General features: G+C 43.3%; 1 protein-coding gene across 2 annotated transcripts; it reads left to right on the forward strand.

Annotated features, from left to right (window-relative positions):
• The first annotated feature begins 1943 nt into the window (after positions 1 to 1943).
• C1H3orf38 (chromosome 1 C3orf38 homolog) lies at positions 1944 to 10827 on the forward strand. 2 transcript variants are annotated; one of them, XM_050960957.1, is made up of 3 exons: positions 1944 to 2082; positions 5438 to 5658; positions 9514 to 10827. In XM_050960957.1, the coding sequence occupies exons 1-3, from the start codon at positions 1959 to 1961 to the stop codon at positions 10117 to 10119; spliced, it is 951 nt and encodes a 316-aa protein (XP_050816914.1). In that variant the 5' UTR covers positions 1944 to 1958; the 3' UTR covers positions 10120 to 10827. The 2 variants fall into 2 exon arrangements, with proteins under 2 accessions (XP_050816914.1, XP_050816904.1); XM_050960947.1 differs by lacking the exon at positions 1944 to 2082 and adding an exon at positions 2142 to 2392.
• Positions 10828 to 11394: the final 567 nt, after the last annotated feature.

The following is an 11394-nucleotide window of genomic DNA, read 5'->3' on the forward strand; positions in this document are numbered from 1 at the left end:
TTTTGCTAGAATTGTAAAAGATTGTGTAAATCAGTGTTTTTCAAAGTTAAGGTCACGACCCAGTACTGGGTCGTGGCATGTAAGTCACTGAGTCGCTTTGCTCAGCACCCAGACATCCTAGCGTCTCTGGTCAGCACTGCCAACTGGGATGTTAAAAGTCTCATCAGCGGTGTTCCCCAGCTAAGGCAGGCTAGTGCCTACCTGTTCCAACACCGCACTATGCCCCAGAAGCAGCCAGCAGTGGGTCCAGCTTCTAGGCAGGGGACTACAGGGCTCCGTGCACTGCCCTGGCCTCAAGCACTCTCATTGGCCTGGAACTGGCCAATGGGAGCTAGGGAGGGGAGGCCTGTGAGAGAGAGCCACATGGAGCTGCTTGCATACCTCTGCCTAGGAGCCGGACCTGCTGCTGGCTGCTTCCATGGTGCAGTGCAGTCTGCAGTGCCAGGACAGGCAGGAAGCCTGCCTCTGCACCCTGGCTGTGCCGCTATGAAACATCGAAGGTAAGTCCGTGCCCCGATTCCTGGCCCCCCCAATCCCAGAACCCCTTACTGCACTCCAAATCCCTCATCTCCGGCCCTACCCCAGAGCCTGCACCTCCAGCCCTGAGCCTCCCCAAACCTGGAGCCTCTCCTGCACTCCAAAGCCCTCATCCCTGGCCCCATCCCAGAGCCTGCACTCTCAGCCCAGAGCCCTGACCCCCTCCCACACTGCAAACCTCTCATCCTCAGCTCTGTTGGGTCACTGACCCAGCATCTGAAATTAGAACATAGAAATAGTACAAACCCCAGAGCCTAGACTATTTTGTGGAACAGGCAGAGACCAGTAGGGACTAAGAAACACCAATGCCTCAGGCCCCTGCAAAGGCTAAATTCTGTCAAGTGACCTTTACTGCAAAGAAAGGCAACCCCTCTTCTCTCACACTCTTTCCCCCCACCACTTCCAATCTGATCTGGGGAAAATTCCTTCCCCACCGTACCTGTGGTGATCAATTAGACCCTGTTCATATAACCAAGAACTGGTGAGTCAAACAGGTGAAGAGAGAGGCTGTAATTATTAGGTGGCTCTTTCCTCCCAAGGGCCAGGACAAGTAGCCATGTGACCAAAAAAAACCAAAACCCCACCATGGTAGGAAGCTCTTGTGTGCAGCTGTAGCAGGGTTGAGGTGAGAGTCCAGCAGGAGTCTGGACTATCCTCGGGCTTCCCTCTGAGGATGGTGGCACAGGGGGTGCCTGGCCTATGCCTGTTGCGCTTGTGCAGAACTGAACTCAGGCCGAAACTAAAGGCTCCGAAAGGAGAATCTTTGGGCTTGTCTCCCCTTTTCAGAGCTCCAGCCCTGTACCTCTGCTACATGCTCCTATGCCCACAGGAGAGCTGCTCCCCTGGCACAGTCAATCCATCTCCCTCCCTGAGAGGTGGTAGTGCCGGTGATGGGAGCAGCTCTCCTGCTGACAGGGCTGGCGCTAGGCGGCGTTAGGCTTCTTCACACCCCTGCACAACATCGTTATAGCGCTGTGGGTGTGAAGTGTAGACGTGTCCTTTGTCCTTGAACCTCTCTACTCTCCGTGCAGAGAGAGCGGCTGGGCCGATTGCGCTGGTCGTGGGAGGTGACGTGGGGGATGTATCGCCCTGATCGTGGGCCAGAAGCTGCCCAGTGTTGGGATCAGGGTTGAGGTATCACCAACACCCCGCCCCAGCCGGCTCCTTCCCCGCAACAGCGGTAGAGCGGCCTCCCGGGGCGGGGCTTAAGCAGGGGGCGGAACTATAGTGCCGGGAGTTGCCTGTTTCCGGCCGGGCCCCGTTAGCTGCTGCTTCCTGACGGCCCATGAGGGGGACTGTTTACAGCCACGCACGCAGGTTGTAGACGCTTCGTCCCTTCCGCTGGTTGGTTGTCAGGGTTGCGCGAGCCGGGGAGCGCGGGGGCTGCCAACGGCCCGGCGCCGGCTGCCGCTGGGCGGACGATGGGGCTCAGCGAGCGGGAGCGGGCCGAGTGCCGGGCCCTGCTGGAGCTGATGGCGACGGACGAGCTGATGACGCTGACGGACACGATCACCAACCGCCTGGTGCTGCCGCAGAGCCGACAAGGTGGGTGGGGCCGGGGCCCGCTGTGTGGGAGGGGCGGGCCCTAGCGCTAGCTCCGCCCCTTTGTCCGGGCGGGCCCCGCCTCGCTCGGGGGCTGGGGATCGCGCGGCGCTTGAGGCGGCCCAGTGTCTCTGGCCCGGAACCGCCATCGCCCTGTCCCCGCCCCCGCGGATGCCGCGGGCGTTTGGCTTCTGGCCCCGCCCTGTCACGGGCTCCTGCCGCTGCTCAGTCTCGCTCCGCCCATCTCCTGTGTGCGCGCCGGGCAGCGGGGGCTGGTCCGGGGCCCGGGCTCCTAGGCGCGGCCGCAATACAAGTAACGAGCTGCAAGCTGCAGCCCAAGCACCGCTCCCCCGTCCCCCGTCAGCCCTAAGCGAGGCCCTGCCCCGCCCCGCAAGAAGAGTTGCGAAAGCGTCTCGTGCTTCGGCTAGTCAGCTGCCGCGCTCTTTAACAAGTGTGAAAGAGCATGTGGGAGCGAGCGCGGGGACGAGGATGAAACCTTTGTGGTCCCTTATGCACGTGTTGGTACCCAGCTGTTGACTTCACGCAGTTCATTAAGTAATCGCATCACTCAGATGCCTGTGCTTTTCAAACATGGTGTAGTATTTAAATAGGAAACACGGGGGGTAAATGGACTTTCTAGATTTTTTTCTCCATTTTATAAGTATATTTTTGATATTTTCAAAGAAAATAGTAATTTATAATTCCATGATTAGGTAAATGCCATAGCTGTTTTCATAGCCCAAAAATTACACCATGTATGAGCCCTCGAAACTTCATTTGATTGTATCCCCGTTTAGAGCCTCTTTCCTCTGTGGATCTTTCTGTGGGTTAGGCTTGTTTTTTATTAGTGTATTGTGGTGGTATCCGAACAGCATCAGTACTCCATTATGCTAGGCTCTACACAAGCAGGAGAGATGTTTATACCAAAATCAGCTTTCAGTGAGTAAAATCATGGATTGCTGTCCTCTGGGCGGCATTCAGACTTCTGAACAAATTACCAAGATAGTCAACGCTTACCGTCCTCTATGTTTGACAATGTTTGGAGTTAAAAGCCTTTTCATCCTTTATGAAGTAGTGTGTGTGTCATGTAAGTTCTATGCCCTTTAAAAAAAGTAGAGGGGAAGAGGGTAAGGAGCAGGTGTGCATTACAGCTAACTGTAATACCAGTTAATGCTGCTGCTGGCATGAGTAACTTCTGCTCTCAGTTGTTGAAAGAAACACGCACAGTCAGGTGGTAAATAAGTTACTAGCCCAGAGGGCAAAGTATCTCTTATTTTTGCATCGTCCACCCCTTTTTGTGGATTCATTTTGATTTATGTGTCTGTTTTGCTTTGCTTTAACTTAAGGATTTTTGTAGTATTTGTAGAATACAATAAGGATAAGTAAAGTTTGCTTTAACTAAACAGTCGTTTCCTAAATACAAGGTGTTCTAAGTTAAACACTAAAGTGCTTGATGTGTAACATCATCCAAAATTAGAATTGGCTATTTGACTTCTTTAAAGGCCAAATTTGAGCTTGTAATATTTCCTAACTGAGCAATAAATCCCTGAAAAATAAGGGTTTCCAATAGTAATGTGCTTTCTGTCAGAAAAATTATATATTAAAAATGGCACCTTCTTACATAGTACAGTGCACCCCCCTGGATCTTAACTATTTGGTTATTGTACATTATAAACATTTATACTTTCATCAGCCTTCACACCTTTATGGTTTATGGAAGGCTAATCTCACTGAAGTGTTTTCTGTTTATTGCTGGCAGAATCACCATCTAAGTTCTGATTCTAGAAATCTGCATTGTTGACACGTAAGGTAAAGAACACAGCTTTTAAAATCCCAATTTGAGTTTACAGAACTGGCTGGCAGTTTACCAAAATGTTCTGTATTATAAATTGATAAAAATGTAAATAGGGAAGACCATTGAGGGCAAGCAGACATTAGAACATTAGGATTTCCCTCTTAAAGATACTTTTTTCTGTGAGGTTACAGTCAGAAAACTATCTCTCCAGGCTAATAAAATAATTATAGATTGATTAAAAACTCAGCTGTTCGGAATGACCATAAAAGGCCCTCTATTCTGTTAAATTCTCCTCTCTCCTTCAACCTGTACCTATACTGTTCCTTTCCTGGAAATCAGAGGAGCCTTGCAGCATGTTCTGAAGGACATCAGATCCAGGTTTAGGCAGACCAATGGTGGAAGTGACTTTAGGTTCTATTCAAGTGATCACAACTGTTGTAGAATCATTGAGGGTGGGGTAGGGTGGAGGAAGTTTGTGGTATCAAGAGCTAAATAATTTAGGTCAAAGCCAACTTAAATATTAACCCAAAATAAGTTGTTAGCTTGTGCATCTCAGTGAACATGTGCAGGGCGCCCTTTGCCTGAAATAAGTTGGCTGCTGTATACTGCAGTAGCTGGAGTTTCCAGATCGCTTGAAATTGTAGCCCCATTTGGAGCACATTCTGTGAGTAGCAAGATGGACATTCTAAAAGGGTTATTCTTTTTGACAAGCTCAAATAAAGCCTCTTTGGCAGTCACTGGACATCCAGAAAGAACTGGGGGCTCCAGCAAAACTCTCTGCTTGCATATGTGATTAATGCATGCAAACAGAGAGTTTGAGCCAGTGGAGTTGTTACAGGCAGGTTGCTTCCACAGCCTATAAGCATTTGTCTCTGTCTTGCATGGTTTGAGTTTCGTCTAGATCCACGTGAATTATTTTTCCAGCAGATAGTTTGTCCAAAAATGTAATTTCAAGGCACCAAAACCGTTGGTATATATTAGAGAAGAATTTGGTGAATAGTTCTGGCTGGAAAAAAGAGAATTTGTTGTAAAAATCAAAACTGTATTGAGTGTTTTGAAACAATTTTTTGACTTTTTATTTGAAAATGTTTTGTTTAGGAATTTAGCTTTACTTACTAAAACCACCCAAAATATGTGTGGGGGAGGGAAAATCCTTTTGAGTAAAAAAAAAATATATATATATATATTTTGTTTAATCCAAAATGAATGAATGTATAAATAATGTTTTCTTTTTCGTGAGGAAAGTTTAAAAAAAATCAGTTTAGGTTTAAACTCCTTTTTTGAGGATCTTCAATTTGGCCCCCAAACAAACTGTTCAGCTCTAGTTTCAGCCAGTTAGGTCTTATTCAAGCATCAGTTTCTGTTAGGCCATTGAGGCAACAGATCGATTTCAGGCTTTTCCATATGGCCTGCTGAATGCCTTTCAACCATATTTGCATGAGTTTGTTACTGATCATCACTGAGGAAAATGTTCAAATTGAAATTTTTACTTTAGTTAGAAAATCAACAGATTGGTTTTCTAAGGAGAGAAGCAGTTGCTGACTTAGCTTTCTTTCTTTCCAGAAGCCATTCATGCAATTTTAGTTTACAGTCAAAGTGTAGAAGAACTCTTGAAACGAAGAAAAGTCTGTCGAGAAATAATTTTTAAATACTTGGCAAAAGAAGGAGTTGTGGTGCCACCTTGTTCTGAAAAACACCAGCTCATTCATCATGCAAAGCAATACTGGAGTGGGCAGCTGACAGATCATGTTGCAGAGACAGAGTATATTAATCCGAATAAACAGGTGAGTTTTTTTATGTTCTGAAAGGCCTAAGAATATTGCCTGTGTGGCACAGCTATTGCTTGTAAGTTCATTGACTTTTTTTTCCTCAGCCAAACTGAGATGGTTGTGTTTTCCTGTGTTTGTAGTGGAACTGAAATTTTTCTTGGTTTAAAAGCTTCACTTAATAAAAAAAAAAATCCTCTCATATTTGCACATTGAATCTTATATCTGGAAAATCTGTAACTATCTTGATAGATAAAATGGTCTTTGTTTGTTGGTGTCTGAGTACGTAATTAACGTGTTGTATCTTCCTCACAACTGACTCTGAATTGCAATGCGTGGAATCAGTAGGTCACAAATTAAGACAAAATAGTACATCAGAGTCTGGATAATTCTAAAGATGGAGGTGTGACTGCCACAGAGTTAATGGACATGGGACGCTCCATAAGCTTCACAAATGTTCTGAGAAGTATTCTGAAAGTTTAGTCTCAACTGTTGGGAAAATAAACTATGCGCCTCTCTCTCTCTCTCTCTCTTTGTTTGTTTTTTAAGCTGCCTGTCTCCCACTTTGCCAAGCGACAATAGCACTGAAACAGCAGTGCTGCTCTTAGTTTTTAACTAACAGGTCACATGACAAATCATTTTGTTAGCTGCTCCAATAGCTGTTAACTTTTTGCAAGCCATCTTCCTTTCCATTCCTGGTATCTAAGGAAAGTGGAGAGTGAAGTGCATGATGGATATTGAAAAACTGTAACTCTTCTGAAACTTTAGGATTGCTGACAGTGCTACCGTTGCTACTGAACAGGTCTCTTTCTAACCTCTGCTTAATATGATGTGACTAGATTTGCCTTATTATCAACAAGTTTGTCGGTGATCTGAACTTCCTCCTCAATGTATTTTGCAAAATATATTTTTTGTTTGGTTTTGTTTAGTTTATCATCATTCTTGGATCTAAAGTTTCTAACTTGAGGTGGCCATGATTACTATTTAAGCATTTATGTGACTCAAAGACATAATGGTCACCAACCTGACTCTCAAAGAGCTCTGTAGCTACTGATGCGCGACTTTGCTGACTTGTTCCCTTGAGGGAAGTAATTTGTCATGTATAAATGCTACTGTTTAAGTGGCAAACATATAATTGCTGTTGTGCACAACACTCACTGCCCCTACAGAATTTACAATCTAAAAGACAGACCCAGAAGATGAGACATGCTAAGGACCCTAGTTCTTCTGTTGTCTCAACATGCTAAGGAACCTAGTTCTTCTGTTGCCTCAATAATGTACCATACTGTAAGAGTTGTGTTATTGTGACTCTGTTTTGGAAGCTTTCTATAAAGCAGCAAGAGTGAAAACAACTTGCACTATTTAAGAAAGTGAAGGATAGATGACTGGAAATTAGATACAGTATAAGTAATGTGAGTTAAGTACTCATTCAGAGAAATGCAGAAAGAATGGGAAATTCAGCTGTGCTTTATGGTCAGGCTTCTCCTTCCACTTATCCCTTGCGGCAGGAGTGGGGGTGAGAAGTCACGGCATCATAAATCTGGGGTATATATTTAATCTAAAATATGAAATTCAAACACAGAAGTTATTACCCAAACTTGATTCCAGAAGTTAATGATCACGACCTTAGCAGAAGCTTAGTTGAACTTGCTTCTGGCTTGACCTGCTTTTAAGGAATGCTGTTAATTGGCAAGTACCAGAAGATGTAGATGTATGTTGCTGGTATCTCACTCAACAAATGCAGACAAAAAAATGAGCAGTTCATCCTACAGATCTAATTCCTGTTTGGAACATGGGCTTGGCATTACTAGGCTAGAACTTATTGGAAAATTAAGAATCTTTTTGTCACAAAGTTTCAGTCATAAAATATTCAGTTTAGAAGCCACCCTGTATTGTAAAAGAAAGCAAAGGATATGTCCCTAAGAACAAAGTTGGTTGGAGAGACAAATGGATAACTGTCTAGTCCTCCTTTATACAGATCTCTGACTTGCATGAATTCACTCTCCCTTTATTTGGGAAAGTATTTTTTCTCTAGATGACAGAAAACTTCCTTTTCTGAATCACAGTATCAGTAACCTGCCAGGCTGTACTTAAAATATAACAACTTATTTCCCAAATATTTGTCTTCATATTTCTTCCTTCTCTGCACACGGTAACACACATGGCCATAAAACACTTAAAAGATTCTAATTTTCATTTCCCCCAATAGCTTTCTTAACAGTTGCTATTCTTGGTTTCATTTCATTAAATTTATTGCAATTTATCTCTATTCTATCCTCAATGAGATCTTCCCCTTGCTACTGGCTACGTATGACAACTTAGTTTCTGCTTTCACCCCCATCATTCTCAGCTGCATTTGCAGGAGAGATTGCAGCCTTGCCGGGCTGCTTCAAGGAGATAACCCTTCAGGTTAGTATTGGTTTGGTCCCTCTATTTCTAATGTTTAGCAGTTCCATAGGTTCCTCCTCTAGATCTTAGAAATGCTTTGCAAAGGCAGGTAAGTTTAATTTCCCACCTGTAAAAACAAGGAAACCAGGGATACAGAAGTTAAGTGACTTGCCCAAGATACACAGTGAATTAGTGGAGAACCTAGTATTAACCCTATCTTTCTGTTGGACCATGCTGCCTTGAGATTTTTAAACAAGTTAAATTTAGTTTGTGTGAGGAGCTATGTTGATCTCTTCAGACTATCCTTTGTATTCTTTCATGCTGGCAATGTTTGTTTTGGGCTACTATTTTAAAATATTTTTTTCCAGTAGACTTAGTGCTGATGAAAGGGTGCAGTAATGATACCTTTGGAGACTATGATTTGGCCATTTTTCGGTTAGAAACATGGTGAAGATCAGACTCCCTTCACATAGGTGACCAGACAGCTTTCCGGTGGTACTGACTTTCTGTCACTAACAAAACCGATCTAGGTTCAAGTAGGTAATCTAGAGGTGAAAAGTTTTATATCCCAATAATCCTCTGAGCTATCCAGTTCTTCCTGGGTTCCTGATTTTCTTTTTGTTAGCATCTTCTACTGCCTTGGGTTGAAATAGCAGGTAGGTTCTGCGATACTCCAGCAGCTTCAAATGTTGCATCAAGGACACACACAGAATGACTGATATTGATCAGGATTGGTTATGTTCCTCTGCTCATTTGATTGTCCAAAGCATAAAGGCAGCTTGCTAGTATCTGTCAAAGACAAATACAGTAAAGGGAGACATTGAGGATAGAGTTAATTGCTGTGGCCACCTTCAGTATGAGAAGTGCTACCATTGCTCCCAAGTAAATGGGGATATTTGTTTGTTGAAGATACGTATTGTAAGCCATTTGGTTCTGTATTTTATCTTGGTTTGACAAGGCATTGCCATAATCATAGGTTTTAAGTGTAAATCTTAGCTAGAATGTACTTGTACCGACAACTCCTTTTTACACAGCAAGACTAAATCATACTCTTTAGAAACTGTGTGAAAAATCTTGGCCTATTGAAGTAAGTGATAGAACTGCCATTGACTTAAACTGAGCTAGTTATTGAGCTTATTACTCAAACCAACTTTAAGTACCTTTCTCGTTTCTCTTAAAAGTAACTACTTCAAGTACTGTATTTCTAAAGTGACTATTAAGGAGATTTCTGGGCGTCAGCTATGGACAAGCATGCAGAATCTTCATTATTTAAGAAGAGAGGTTTAGGTTTGACTTCCTTGCTTTATTCCTTCTCAAGCATTCTGTCTGGAAAACTCAGGAATGTACAAAATAGAAAATAAAATGTTAGCACAGCACATCTTTTGAGGTGTATTAAAAATGTGTATAGTAAGTAGCAAGCTTCTGTATTAAAGGCTGCTAAAATCTTCTAAGAAAAATAAGTGCTTTTTTTTGCTTTGATTACAGAGCTATCAACAGAGACAAAAACGACAGGAAGAGAATGATTGGAACAGACTAGGAATAGAATTCTGTCAGTGGTTCTTTGAACTTCTCAACTCTCAGCATCCTTTGGGGAGACAATCCAAAGAACAGTGGGGACCACAGCATTTCTGGGAGGATGTCAAACTGAAATTTTATTACAACACGTTAGAAAAAAACATGGAAGAATACGTTGGTGCAGAATTGGTGAGCCTCCGTTTACTCTCATTGGTGAAAGAGGAGTATCTCTTACTGAACCCCAACTTGGGTGCTGGTGGACTGAAGTGTGTAATTTCTCCACATGGGTTAGTAGTGGTGGCGGTAGCTGGCACAGTACATAGAGGCAACATTTGCTTGGGCATCTTTGAACAAATCTTTGGACTCATCCGCTGTCCAGTTAGCGAAAATACCTGGAAAATAAAATTAGTGAACCTTAAAATAGTTGGAGAAAATGCTCTGGAGCCTGGGACACAAATGCAAAAGCCTTCCATAAAATATGAATTGAATGAACTGCAAGAGCTATATGATGGGAAAGAACTGAGCTTGGTTGAACCTCGAATTCTGAGCAATGTGCGTACAGAATTGGGGGAATAACAATTGTCTGAAAAACAATACAGCAGTTGTAGTGAATTCTTGAATGTGTAAATGACTTCAGATTTGTTGTGATGTCTGTTTCTTTAGTCAGCTTTGCTAAGTTGATCACATGCCAAAGTACTAAGTGAAATACACTTAAAGAGCCCCACTGTTTTTGGGCACCCGTCCTCCATAGCAACATGTAATTGAAAAAGTTGCTTCAGGACTTAGAACTGCACAACACATATTTAGAAATGAAATAACTTTATTTTTCTTTCTATTTGATGTGTTCTTTACATCACATAAGTCCACGGGGACTTAAAATAGCATATGGAGCTTCTCCCGAGGCCACGAGTTAAAGTTGGACCCCAATTGTGTTGGAAAGTTGTTGCCTTCAGGTGGCCGCTTAATAGTGCACTAAGATTCTTGGTCTAATTTCTTAATGGGCCAATAACCCCCACAAAACTGGCAGCCTTGTTGGCAGTTCCAGGGGAGAAGTCAAGTACTGAATACATGAAGAGAATTTTCCTCTTTGTCCTAAAATTGATTCCTTCACTAAAAAATAGAGAGAACTTAATAAGATGGTGTGGGGAAGGTAACCATGCTGCTGACAGTGCTTTTCCTGTTCTGAATTGATAGTTAAGTTTCCAGTGTCGTCATTTATTTTCCATTTTCCAGTAGCATTTACCTCACTTCTGCAATAAAAAACACCCTGCCCCCAAAATTAAATGGTTGTCATTGCATCCATTTCTTGCATTGACTCTCTGGGGGACCAAGGGGTTAACATTAGAATTTAGTCAATCAATTTAAGCTTCATATAAAGCCAGATGTTTTGATAGAGTATTTGTTTTGTATACACCTTACAGGAGAGTTTAATGTAATAGCTTACATGTGGTGGTTCCTGTACATTCTCTCAAAATCAAGAATTGTATCCAATTACTGCAGACTTATTAAACTGGATATGTCAGGTTTTTAAAACACGGAAGTTGGAACAAGAAGTAGATTTTCCAGATAAGCTTGCTCTTCCATTGGCACAAGTAATAGCAGTTCAGGGCTTGGCTACACTGGAGAGTTGCAGCGCTGGTGGTGGGTTTACAGCGCTGCAACTTACTCACCGTCCGCACTTGCAAGGCACATCATACAGCGCTGCATCTCCCTGGCTGCAGCACTGGCTGTACTCCTGCTCTGCTTGGGGTATAACAATTGCAGCGCTGCTCTGCCAGTGTGGCCACCAAAAGTGCTGTAATTGCCTCCAGAGGTATTCGGAGGTATCCCAGAATGCCTGTTCAGCCAATC

Source organism: Gopherus flavomarginatus, chromosome 1 (genome assembly GCF_025201925.1).
Source record: "Gopherus flavomarginatus isolate rGopFla2 chromosome 1, rGopFla2.mat.asm, whole genome shotgun sequence".
Classification (NCBI taxonomy): domain Eukaryota; kingdom Metazoa; phylum Chordata; order Testudines; family Testudinidae; genus Gopherus; species Gopherus flavomarginatus.